The 13436-nt window shown below is 37.2% G+C and overlaps 1 protein-coding gene and 2 pseudogenes across 1 annotated transcript; 1 reads left to right on the forward strand and 2 right to left on the reverse strand.

The window, feature by feature from the left end:
- Positions 1–467: 467 nt before the first annotated feature.
- LOC18591503 (Regulator of chromosome condensation (RCC1) family protein) lies at positions 468–6469 on the forward strand. The gene is made up of 16 exons (XM_007017665.3): positions 468–1010; positions 1103–1164; positions 1277–1344; positions 1447–1568; positions 1726–1831; positions 1941–1992; positions 2647–2764; positions 2894–2924; positions 3021–3044; positions 3190–3314; positions 3814–3895; positions 4546–4668; positions 4766–4819; positions 4925–4994; positions 5650–5683; positions 5853–6469. The coding sequence occupies exons 1-16, from the start codon at positions 812–814 to the stop codon at positions 6191–6193; spliced, it is 1611 nt and encodes a 536-aa protein (XP_007017727.2). The 5' UTR covers positions 468–811; the 3' UTR covers positions 6194–6469.
- A 165-nt stretch (positions 6470–6634) lies between these two features.
- LOC18591504 (6,7,8-trihydroxycoumarin synthase-like) lies at positions 6635–8295 on the reverse strand (annotated as a pseudogene).
- Positions 8296–9814: 1519 nt separating this feature from the next.
- Positions 9815–11461, reverse strand: LOC18591505 (cytochrome P450 83B1-like; annotated as a pseudogene).
- Between the last annotated feature and the right edge of the window lie 1975 nt (positions 11462–13436).

Raw genomic sequence — 13436 nt, forward strand, 5'->3', positions numbered from 1 at the left:
CCCCTCCCCTTTCTTGCGACAATGATGGGTGATTGAGAAATGAACCCAATCTCCCACGTTCCTAGTGGTCAGTCAAACACCTCCTTGCCATTGCTGCCTAGCCTCTCATGGCATCCTCTGTTGTACATAATTACATCCTTACCATCTCCAGGTTTTGGGCTTTCAGCCCAATGTCATCTGCAGCCGCGCTCGTTGGTAATATATTTATTTATTTGTTAAAGAGGATAATGGAAAAGCGAGGCGCATTGGATTTGTACTGGCGGAGGGAGGAAACCACCCTGATTCCTCGAAAAGCGAAAGAAGGGAAAATCTAAAGACAACGACTTCAAACTAAATTAAAATGAAATGGAAAAAAAAATAAATTCATGATTTTTAAATTAAAGAAAAAGTTTTTTTTTTTTAAATAAAAAGAAGAAAGAGAAAAAGTGAAAGAGCAACGAAATCTATCAACAAGTCTCTCTCCACAATTTATTTCCCCTTTATTAATAAAAAGTCCCTATTCTTGGAAACCCCAAACAATCCCTTTTTATCCTCTTTTCTTCGCTTTGAAAACATTTCGGTTTCCACTTCCCCCATTCTTGAGTTAGGGTTTTCGGTTCTTCCCTTCTTTCGCCTTGCAGGTTCAAACCCTAATCGGCCCGATCCCCCTCTTACTAGCCGTTATTCCCTCTTTCCCGCCAATTTTGACCTTCATCTGGGGCCGTTGATTGCCTCGTTTCAAATACGAGCCGTTAGATCGGTCCTCATTCGGCTTAACCTTTTTTTTTTTGGTCAAAAGATTTGACCGTTGTGTCCCCCGTGGTTGACCGAAATGTCGACGAAGGAACCGGAGAAGAAGGTGGAGGAGGAGGGGGAAGAGAAGAAGAAAGGAGGAGAGCTCTTGTTCTGTGGCTCCACGTGTTGGGACATCGTTGGTCGCCGCAAAGGTGCAGTTGAAGGGAACTTGATCTCTCCCACTCGCCTCCGCCCCCTCGTCGGCATTGACATCCGGTTCGTTGCCTCCGGTTGTGGTGAGTTTATAGCTTTTTTTTATGCACCTACTCATACACATTCAAAAGCTTTTTCTTTTTTTTTTATACACTAATATTTCTTTTTATCGCAGCGTCGTGTCATTGCGTTGCATTGGATGTTGAAGGGCGATGCTACACGTGGGGTCGCAATGAGGCATGAAAGAGCTCAGCTTTTTAATGTTGTTTTTTTTTTTTTAAATGCGTGCAGTTAATTTTATTCTAATTTGGTTATTATTAGTTGATAGAGATTTAGCTTTTATGTATAGAAAGGGCAACTTGGTCATGGTGATACGATCCAGCGTGATAGGCCAACTGTTGTTTCAGAACTCTCAAAGTATATCTCTTTTTTGCTATCGTTTTTTAAAATTAATCCTGTCTGTATATATTTAATCATCTGAAATTTGTTTAAATGTACTCTGTTGTATCTGTGTTGAAGGTATAAAATAATTAAAGCGGGAGGGGGGAGGAGTCATACAGTTGTAGTTACTGAAGAGGGTAATTCCCTGGCCTTTGGTTGGAATAAACATGGACAGCTTGGTTCAGGTTCCACAAGAAATGGTAGGTGCAGTAGATTTTGATGAGTACTATATTATTGAAGTTGTTTGGTAAATTCTATTTGGTGGTTCTTATTGGTACTTGTAGATCGCCATGAATGCATTCTTCCATAGATAATGACATTTCGCATCATGTATTTACCAATTTCTTCTTTTTGTAGAACTCGAGTTATCTCCTGTCCGCTGTCTCGTGTCCCAAGTTACAAATACTGCCTGTGGAGCAGACTTCACTGTGTGGATATCATCTGTTGAAGGAGCTTCGATACTGTATGGTTTGTGGTTCTGTGTAGTTCTGTTTCTTGGTTTACTTTCATGGTTTGTACTCCCTATTTTCATACTTTTTCACTGATTGTCACACTTGTTTCTTGGTTTGTAGCACTGCAGGGCTTCCACAGTTTGGTCAGCTTGGCCATGGAACAGACAATGAGGTATGTGGGGAAGGTGATTTATCTTTGATGAGTCTTGTTGATATTTATGTTGTTAGAGCATCACTCACAGAGTTATGCTGGCTGAACCTGATATCATTACCAAAAATTTCAGGCATGGTAACACAGGCTCTTGAGTTTGTTTGTGTCCGTGTTGAATTTATATTTTGGATGAAAATTGTTTGAGTAATTGTAGTCAAGGGTGCATAGTAGTATGGCCCCATCCAATAATGTTTTCAGATCATATCTTTAATGTTATATGTTGTTCTAAATCTCTGGATGGCCTTTTATAACTGAAATATCTTGATTCTTTACTGCTAATGTAATTAGTGTTTGCTGCATTTGTGCATAGTTCTTTTTAATAAGAACTGCATGCATATATTACCATCAGGAGACTTTTTTTAGTTGGTTTCCTTGCTCTCTAATTTCATGATGCTATCTTTTCTTTGGCCAAAATGCTTTTTGTGTTATCTACTGCCTGTTGTACTCTGTGCATTGTGACTAACATTATGTTTAAGTATTGTTTTCCTCTGTTTTATCTAACCAATAAAAACAGTCTTCGAGACTTTGACTAACCTAGTTGCTAGCCTAAGTAAATGTAGCATTTGTTGATTTGCTTTTCTAACGAATGTTTACATGACACTTATATGCTTGCAGTACAATACAAAGGATAGCTCAGTGCGGCTTGCTTATGAAGCTCAACCACGACCTAGAGCTATTGCTACTCTTGCTGGGGAAACTATTGTCAAAGTTGCATGTGGGACAAACCATACAGGTTCACGATATGCCTGTTGTCTTTTATGTTCACCTGTTATCATCTAGTGTTATTTTGCCTCTCCCTCCCTTCTTCTTCTTTTACTTAAACATTCTTCTCATAGTTTATGTTTCTAACTTGTGCATCCAGTTGCTGTGGATAAGAATGGCTATGTTTACACGTAAGTTAACTGTTGATTAAATCTGGAAAGCTGTTAGACTTCCCTTTTATTATCCTTGTTCATAAATAATTGACAATATGTTGTGTGAATGTCTAGGTGGGGCTTTGGTGGTTATGGAAGGTTTGTGAAAATATCTACATCACTGTTGACTGCTGCATCGTTCAGCGTTTGATGCGTTTTTAGAAGGCTTAAATCCTTTATGCCTACTTATTTTCTTTTTCCTTTTCTAAATCATGTATGTGATTCCTTTATTACTGATATACAGGCTTGGGCATAGAGAGCAGAAGGATGAGTGGGTTCCTCGTCGTGTTGAAATATTCCAGAAGCATAATGTTCTACCTCCTGATGCAATTGTTTCTGCTGGTTCTGTAAATTCAGCATGTACTGCAGGTATTGTTTGTCCTGTAATTTGTGTCTGGAAGCTAATAGTCTGGTTGAAAATCTCTCTGGTAATAGGAAAGGTTAAAGTTTTTTCATTTGTTATGAAGGGTGAGGTGGGGGTTAAGGGGAAAGGTGAGGTGGCTGCTCTTTTATAAATTTCAAGGGGAATGAAGTTTGGTAGAATTAGGGGGATCACAAGGACACTCTAGGTAATCATTCCTTCAATAAGCATTGTTTAACTCCTAAGTTAAAGCCTACAGAAGTATGAATACATAGGTAGCCCACCTTGTATTTCAAGAAATGAGGCTAGGCTCCTGAAAACTCTTAGATCAATATAAAATTGATCAGATTGAAATAACCTTAGGGTGCTTAATTGCAGAAAATTGCAATTCAACCTCTAACGTTGCAGCCCTCTAAGTTTAATATCTGCTGTCTGTACTTTTTCTTGGCTTAATTTTTTGTTGAAATCAACGTTCAGTTTTATTATTGTGTTTTGTTTGTTTTCCAGGTGGTGGCCAGTTATATATGTGGGGCAAAATAAAGACTACCGGTGATGACTGGATGTATCCTAAACCTCTCATGGATTTAAGGTTTGGCTCTATGCCACGGTTATATCATACTTTTGTTCTAATGATAATTGTTTCTACTGACATCATGATGAGTGGCTGATTTTGCTTTTGGTTTTGATGTCTCAGGATTATTTTATTTTCAGATTTTGGTTGCTGTTTTTATCCTCCCTTTCAGTGAAGCATTCCACCTTGTTTTGTGTAGTCATAATCATCAAGCTTTGCATGAAGTTTTCTGATAATCTAGTGTTAGGGTGGCTTAGCTGAGAAGCTTCTGTTATTTGGTTGCATTATCTTGAATGGTGTATTAGATTGCCTTAGTTGTCCTGTTATTTTATGCTGTTATTTTTTATTTTGTGCTTTATTTGAAGTTTTATGGTATCTCAATTTAAAGTCAAGTAAACTTCACGCCACTGGTATTAGTTTTCTTATAATCTACTGTTAGGGTAGCTTAGTGTAGAAGCTTGTGTTCTTTGGTTGCATTATATTCTATGCTTTTTAAGCATATTAGATTGCCTTAGTTGTTCTGTTATTTTATGCTGTTTATTTTGATTTTGTGCTTTGCTTGAAGTTTTATGGTATCTTGAGTTTAAGTCTATTAAACTTCACGCTACTGGTTTTAGTCAGGGACACATATTGTCTAAGACACATTTGTTTGTCCCTTTTCTTTCTAGTGGTTGGAATTTACGTTGCATGGATTCTGGCAATATGCACCATTTTGTTGGTGCAGATTCCTCCTGCATAAGTTGGGGCCATGCTCAGTATGGAGAGCTGGGATATGGTCCGAATGGACAAAAGTATGTGTTCTTATTTATCATAACAGCTTTGTGTTTTTTTGTTTTTCTGAGTCTGTCTTTTCTATTGTATATACTTAACCTTGTGTCTTCTTTTTAGGTCTTCAGCAGTTCCCAAAAAGGTAGACATTTTGGAGGGCGTGCATGTTATCAGGTGGATATAAATTAACAGTATAGTCGTGCACCTATAATACTATGTGCTGTGAATTTTCTGTGGAAGGGAAGGAACTGACGAGTGTTTTTTTGTATCTCTTTGTAGTGTTGCATGTGGTATGGGCCATTCAATGGTCATTGTTGATAGAACAAATGTTGGTGACAGACTTGATGAGGTAAATTTCCAACTACAGGGTTTATTTTGAAAACCACAACAGAGAAGGCCAAGCATAGCTATTCTGTTCCCTGTTCTTAATTCTTGATAATAATTACAATCCTAGTTTCTTCTTTGTAAGCCCTCTGGGCTATGATATGTTGTTCATCTCATAGAAGAGACCATTTCAGGAATAGAAATGCTTGCTTTTAAAAAAAAAAAAATGGTAAAGTTACTAAATATTTTTCACTTTTCTTTATATTAGAGATCAAGTGTCTTTTTTACACTTGATGGTGTACGTTCCGAAATGTATGGTTTTTATGCCAACCCCCCCAGGAATTGAGCAATATATTTGTGATAAAACCCTTGCTTTTGGTGACTTTATTAATACTTCTAAAAGTTTTGAAGGGCTTAGTTTTTAATTTTATGGACATGAATATTGCTGCAAGCTATTAGTGGTATCAGTCTCGAGTCATCTTTCCCACTTTTTGATCATGACTACAATCTTATCTTGCTGAACCTTTAATTTCAAGTTTGAACCAGGGAGATGTTTTTGTTGCTCGCTACTGACAGCATTGATGTAGTTTGATGTCTGGCACTTGCTGCTGCTTTTTTTCTGATTTTGAGATATTGAAAATGTAAAGGCTCATGTCTAAATTATTTATGTTTTTTCACAGCTGGATGTATATGACGGTAAAACTTCTGGTGAAGGTATGTGTTGAGGTTTATTGTGTCTCCATCTTTGTCTCTTCACAATTTTCAACTAATTGGGGTTATAGTCAGTGACCACTAACATTGCTGTCGTCCAGTTGACAATTACTGAATTTGAAGTAATGGGACTTGGACATGGACACTGATGTATAAATTACTCTTCCGGCAGGGACTGAGGTACCAGATGCCAAAACTCCAGTTTCTAAGCCAAACAATAAAAAAGCTGCCAGTAAAACTCCCAATGACTCAAAGAAGAGGAAGAAGTCAAAAGATTCATCTGACTCAGAGGAAGAAGAAGAAGGAGAAGAAGAGAATAGCGATGTTGAGAGTGATAGCAGTGGAGAACAGGTCAATGGTAAGGTTTCTGGCAGAGGTCGAGGTAAGGGTGCTAAGAAGTCCACTTCAGGGGGAAAAGGCACTGGTCGTGGACGAGGTCGCCCTCCTGCAAACAAAAGTTCGCAGTCCTCTCAAGTGAAAACAGGTAAGAGAGGACGGCCCCGGAAGTCATAAGTGTTACACATTCCCAGTCCGATGGGAAATTTTGTTCTCTCACTGTAGAGAAGTGTGCTTCTTTATACATTGGCCACTTTATTTGCATTTTTCCAACAAGAATTGTTTTAATATTATTGCTGTTGAGGCCCTCAAGTCCTCAACTCGTGATTACCTGATGAAACGAATACTCCTGAAGTAACAGTTAAATTGTTTTCTTTTCTTTCCGATGATTGGTGAAGAGCAGTGAGAATATACTTTTGTTCCTTGAATGGCAGCTTGCACCCTTTTGTTGAAGTGAAGTTCTTACTTGTTTTCTTGTTTATTATTTGATATATTACACCCTCAGCCCTAAACCGCAAAAATCATATTGAAATTAAGAACATTTAATTTTTCGTGCCAAGAGAACTGAAGAATTATAATTTGCTCCGGCATTTGCCTTAATGTAAAGTACATGAACAAACTGTTGATAAAATGCTCCGAGCTAAGAACAAAACAGCAAATGAAATCTAGGAGTAAACTACCTTAAGAATTTCTGATCAATTAACCTCAGCAAAGATCATTTTTCTGGAACATGGTAAGACCTGAATTCACATCGAGGTCCCAGTCCTCCTTAATGATCCCATCAGGCATATCCCAATCAAATTTGTGAAGAAGATTTGCAAGCCCGAGCTCCACCACTACAGTGCCCATGGTAATTCCAGGGCAACGTCATCGACCAGCACCAAATGGGATTAATTCAAAGTCCAGTCCTCTATAGTCAATGGAACTACCAAGAAATCTCTCCGGACAGAAGCTTTCCGGATTTTCCCAAACTTCGGGGTCTCTTCCGATTGCCCATGCACTCACGTAAACTAGAGTTTTAGCTGGAATCTCGTAGTTCCCAATGTTGCTCTTTCGAATTGTTTCTTGTGGGATTAGCAATGGAACTACGGGTTGTAATCTAAACGTTTCTTTCACCACCGCTTTCAGATAAAAAAGACTTTGGATATCATTTTCATCTGCAAAACCTTTCTTTCCAATCAAATTTCTGACTTCTTCTTGAGCTCTCTTCATTGATCTGGGGTTCTTCATTAAAAAGGTCATGACCCTAACTATTGCAACAGAGCTTTTATCCCTTCCGGCGAGAAAAACATTCTGCACAGAAAAAGTAACAGACTAGCGAACACGAGGATTGATATTCTTCCGAGAATAATCTAGAAAAGATTTAATAATCAAAGCAAACTTTTGTTATAGAAGTTGACCATGAGTATGGCTTTGACGTGATCAAGAGTGAGATCAACCGTAGTTTCACGATCCTTCTAGATTTGTAAGAAGACATCAACTCCATCTTCATGCTCGGGTCTTGGCCTCTTTGGGTCCATATGTTCTTTGACCAGTTCTTAGTAAAATGCATCAAACTCTTTGAAATTCCTTTCCAGGCGGTCGAGTAAGCCAGCGAGTTTATCAACCCAAGCCATGAAGGGAAAGTAATCAGAGAAAAAGAAGCTCGTAAACATTGCATGAGTATCATAAATTAATCTATGAAATCTACTTTCACTTCCTTCATTTTCATACCCCTTGCCAAACCCGACTCTGCAAATTATGGTGCTTGTCAGACGAATCATTGCCTCGCTCAAGTTGATTGGTTTAGAATCAACAGATGCATTGGATATTTTTTCGATCGTTTTGGAAACCTCCTCTTCTCGAATAGGACGATAAAGTTGAACTCTATTAGAGTTTAGGAGATGAACCATGAATACTTTCTTGGTTTCCCTCCAATAAGCATTATATGGTGAAAGGGCCACATCTGAACCAATGTAGGAGAACTTCTGCAGGCCACGCAATGGAGGCCTACTCCAGAAATCAAGGTCATGAATCTTCATGACCTCTTCAGCCATATTTGCTGAAGAAACTACTAAGGTTGGCCTAAAACCAAGTCGCAACATCATGAGAGGACCATATTTCTTGGAAAGCTCCCAATAGTGGACATGAGGGGCTGAGCTTTCAATTTGGTGTAAGTTACCGATCAAGGGAAGGCCTCGTAGACCTGGTGGCAGAGGAGTATTTTCATAGTACTTTTTGTGTTTTCGGATAAGAAAGAAGAGGAAGAGAGGGAGGGCTAGAAGGAAATACAACACCATGATTGAACCCTGCAGTTGCACGAGGGAATTCAAACAATGAACATTGCTACTCTTACATAGAGGAGCAGTTCTAGTAGATTGGGATAAAGTTCTTCATATGCAACAGTTTCAATCAAGGTATTAGTCCCAAACAAGGAAAAATCAAGAAAGAAAAGTGGCACATCTTTTAACTCTAATCAGACCAACATGTCGACGACAAATAGTTAAGAAAGAAAACCGAAGCTAATTGACATTGATTTTGTTGTATGAATCAAATAGTTATTAACGTAAACAAAAAATAATAAAAAAAACATAAAGACAATGTGATTATTATACAGTCAAAATGAACTCTTTTTATTGATTTTATCTTTTATCTTGTTACTTGCATGCCTTTGTCCTATAGTCGGGCTATAGAAAATTACCTACTCATCATGACTAATTTGGCTATCCTTCTCTTTGATCGATGGAGTAGGAAAAAAAATGATATTACTACTAAATATAGAAGAGAAGCATTCACTCTACCCATGGACCCTCTTTATTCTTCGTAGACCGTAGAATGTTGACACCACAGATCAGGACTCGCCCCATGCATGGGCCAAGCGATAGGGCATACGGCCACGAACCATCAACGATCGAACAAAGGGTTCAGTTTGGGTCCAGTAGCTCACGTGATTCATGTCCCAATTTTAGGATGAGATATAACCAACCAATGGAGAAAAAAAGCTAGCCCACGATCTAATACTATGGGTCTCGACCCTGGACCATCATGGCCCAAACCATTGAACTAACGTGATTTTACTTATATTTATTGCCCTTTCTTTTTCTTGACCAACACATTCCTAATTACAGAAGTACAAGTAAGACGTCGCATGTAGTATTATAATTAATATTTTCTTTGGTGTCCTAGTTAGTGATATGAGAGTTGGTTAAAGAGTAATTAATTGCAGACAATTTAATTTGATTAAGTTAATGGTATTATATAATAATAAAAAAGTCAAAATTGAAAATGAGGTTTGTCTATGATGAATAAGGATAACAGGTTTTTTTTTTTTTTTAGTTTCCTTGCTAGATGCAATCTATGTTTTGGGTTTCATGGTTTCTTCTAATACGTTGCTTTCATTTTGAAGGCAACTTCATGTATGAGGTATTTTCTGTTTTCTTAGACAAATAAAATTCCAGCAAAAGATATATAGAGATAAATTTAGTCGATTGTTATATCCCTTTTTCTCAAAGCTTGAATGGAGCTTCAAGCCAATAAGTGATGTGTCTATTTATTGATTGAAAGATTCAAAGAATTATGGAAAAATTTACTTGATCACTCAATTAGAGCATCATGAATTACTTAAAAGAAAGTCAAATTAGACTAAGGTTAACTTAATTAAGGATGATTAGATTCTATTTCTCGAAGCAAAAAAGAACTTAAAAGATACATTAACGTACACGAATTTACAATACAAAATAGATAATATTAAATGTAGTTCACACCCAAAACTAAGGCATGCTAGCTGGAAATTAAGCTACCAGTATAACATTTCATGCGTTAAACATTAATCTTGCTGGCCACAAGGCAAAGAGCATTTTTTTTTGTGGACAGTAATACCAGGTACTACCTCAAAGTCTAAGTCTTCCTTGTTCATACCAGTCGGCATTTCCCAATCAAATTTGTAAAGAAGATTAGCAAGGGCAAGCTCCACACTTGCAGCTCCCATATGTATTCCAGGACAAATCCTTCTACCGGCACCAAATGGTATGAGCTCAAAATTTAGTCCTTTGTAGTCAACAGAGCTGCCAATGAATCTCTCCGGATAAAACTCTTTTGGATTTTCCCAAACTTCGGAGTCTCTTCCGACTGCCCACGCATTCACATAAACTAAGGTTTTTGCAGGTATTTCGTACCCGCTTATGTTGCACTTTCGCATTGTTTCTCGTGGCACTAATAAGGGAACTATTGGTTGCAATCTAAATGTTTCTTTTATCACAGCTTTAAGATGAATTAAGCCTTGAACGTCATCTTCATTTACAAAACTTTTTTTTCCTATCAAACTTCTGATTTCCTCTTGAACTTTCTTCAAACACCTAGGATTTTTCATTAGGAAGGTCATGACCCATATCACAGCGGCAGTGCTAATATCCGTTCCAGTAGTAAACACATTCTGCATAAAAGAAAAAAAAAATAAAAAGACATGATATATATATATATATATATATATATATATATAGTGTGAAGCTATAAAATTAACTAATGATAATACTCTAATGTTATAATTAATGTAAAATTTTTGAGTGATAATTACCATCAACACGGCTTTTACGTGATCCATAATGAAATCAATTGTAAAATTATGATCTGTCCAAATTTGTAGTCAGATATCAATTATGTTTTTTAACGTAGATTTTGATTTATTTGGATTAAGATGTTCATTTATAAGTTCTTGATAAAATATATCAAATTTTTCATAAATTTTTTCAAGACGACTGAGCAATCTAGAGAATTTATCAAACCAACTCATATAAGGAAAATAGTCAGAATATAAAAGCTTGCGAACAAGGCCTGGCTTTCATTAAGTAGCTCAAGAAATCTGTTTCTTTCAGCTCCTTCTTCTTCATATCTCTTACCGAATCCTACTCTACAAATTATTGTACTTGTAAGAGACATCGTTGCCTCACTCAAATTGATAGTCTTAAAATTAACAGATAATTTGGCTATTTTTGCAATCAGGCGAGCAACTTCATCTTTTCGAATGAGACGAAAGAGTTGCACTCTGTTAGAGTTGAAAAGATGAACTACACATATTTTCCTCATCTCCCTCCAATAAACATTATAAGGTGAAAAAGCTAAATCTGAACCATTATAAGATAATTTCTGCATCCCACGTAAAGCAGGCCTATTACAGAAGTCGAGGCCATGGGTTTTCATAACCTCTTTAGCCATTTTCGCTGAAGAAACTACCAGCGTTAACCAAAATCCGAGTCGCAAGGACATGAGAGAGCCATACTTTTGAGAGAGTTTCCAAAGAAGAATACGAGGGGCTGAGTTATCTAGCATTTGCATGTGTAAGTGACCGATCAAGGGAAGACCTGGCGGGCCAGGGGGAAGAAGAATGTTGCCATTGTTTCTATGTTTTAGGAGAATGAAGAGGAAGAGGCTGGGGAGGGCAAAAACAAAGAACAACAAAACTAGCATTTTGATTGACTCGATCGATGGAGCGACTTGTGAACATTAAGAGCAATAGACTAATTTGCCGACACTTCTGACCAAAAAGTTTTAAAAGGAATTAATTAATAATTGATTAATGACACGACAGTTCCCTGAGCGAGGGACAGAAAAATCTTAACCATGCATTTAAAAACCAGCAAATTGGCAACCTAGTCAACCGGTTTTCATCTCATCCTCCCAAAGTTACATTACTAATCATCTCCTTCACAAAAATACTCTCCGGTTTTCATCTCCCTTTCCTTTCTCAACAAATTATCTTCCTCTTTCACTCTCCCTAAAAGTTAACAAAAGAGGAGGGAAGATACCGGCTGTACAAGTTTCCCTTGCCTCTAAAAAGATTTGTGTGGCTCAAAACAGAGCTATTATTTGCCCACGTAATAATGAGGTACATGTAAGACCAATTTCAGAAGGAAATATAAATGCTAACCAATTACACGGCCTAACGCATTTAACAATAATAATTAGAGTTGAAAAATTTAGGTCGACGGTGTACTCGAGTTGGATTCCCTCACTCTTCTCCCAAGCCACAAGCCAATGTAACTTTTCATATATCCCTCCTGTTAGCGAGCATATAATTAGAATTATTATCGCAAAAATTAAGGTAAGCCCTCCGTGAACAGAGATCTTTTACGTAACTTTGTGCGTTCAGAATCGAAAGTTGACGGCATTTATGAATTATGATGAAAAACATGAATGGGAACCATCAGAGTTATATCTCCTCTCTTAGGGATATGTACTACCATGCCATCATCACGAGTGTCTGGGTAATTTTAGAGACCAAGTCCTCTTCTGATTTCCCGCATACCCCTTCTCTGCCTGTCGGCTGTATACATATATATATATATATATATATATATATATATGATGCAGACGATTACAACATGTAGGAACAGTGCAAAGGTAGAAAACAAAAATGCTGCTACATGAACTTTTAATACGTCGTCGTCGTATTAATATAATCTTGTGGAGCACGTTGTGGTTAAGATCGATCCCATCGTGAAGAAAGTTGGAAGTAAGGACCATTTCTCACTCGCCCCATGCATGGGCATTGCCTAGGGCCACGAACCATCAGCGACGAACAAAGGCTTCATTTTGGGCTCAATAGCTCATGTGATCATGTCCCAACTTTAGGATGCGATTGTTAGGAAAAAAGGTAGCCTACGTTCTACTACATTATGGGGCTCGACTCTGGACCGTCATGGCTCAAAACTTTGAATTATCGTAATTTTACTTATATTTATTTGGCCAAGACAGAATAATGATTAATCTCTGCCAACCTCACATTGCAATTGTCCGGAGTCCTTTTACCTCACAGAGTAGTATTGTCTCACTATCTAAGTCCTTGTCAGCTTTTTGATGATTAAGCATTAAATTAAGATAAAAAATACACTTAGATTAAACATATTTAAATTGATGATGTCCTGATAGATTATATATTATAAAATTAATTAGAAGGAGAATTTGAATATGAACACGTTTTAAGTAAACACGTTTAAATTGATGATCTCCTGACCGATTATATTATGAAATTAATTAAATGGAGAACTTGGGTATGAACATGTTTTAAGTAATTCATCTTTGATTATGACTGATATATAGTGTTCTGTCCCGTCCAAATTGAATTAGTGAGAACTTTTAATATAAAAAAATTAAACAGAACCGACATAGTAATAATTAGTGACCTCGCTGTACGTCAAACTATTTGGAAACAGGAAAATAAAGTTGCTGTTGTTTTTGTCTATTGCTATTCAAATGATGTTGGCTATGATGAATCATGGGGACACAGTTTTTCTTTCTTTAGCTTTCTTTATTTGAAAGATAAAAACTTCATTAATTGAACCATCAGGGAATATAGCGTTCCCTGAAAATTACAACCATAAGTCTGCAAAATGCGTGCTCTAAAAAAGAAGCGACCCACGTGCAGAACAAAATAAAAACAGGAGAT

This window comes from Theobroma cacao, chromosome 8 (genome assembly GCF_053813885.1).
Source record: "Theobroma cacao isolate CCN51 chromosome 8, ASM5381388v1, whole genome shotgun sequence".
NCBI lineage: Eukaryota > Viridiplantae > Streptophyta > Magnoliopsida > Malvales > Malvaceae > Theobroma > Theobroma cacao.

Excerpts from the sequence above, each read along its gene's own strand:
- LOC18591503 (XM_007017665.3), top strand. The coding sequence starts at position 812 with ATGTCGACGAAGGAACCGGAGAAGAAGGTGGAGGAGGAGGGGGAAGAG. Across the intron at positions 1,165-1,276 it reads ACACGTGGGGTCGCAATGAG|AAAGGGCAACTTGGTCATGG; the intron begins GCATGAAAGAGC and ends TTTTATGTATAG. Across the intron at positions 1,569-1,725 it reads TTCAGGTTCCACAAGAAATG|AACTCGAGTTATCTCCTGTC; the intron begins GTAGGTGCAGTA and ends TTCTTTTTGTAG.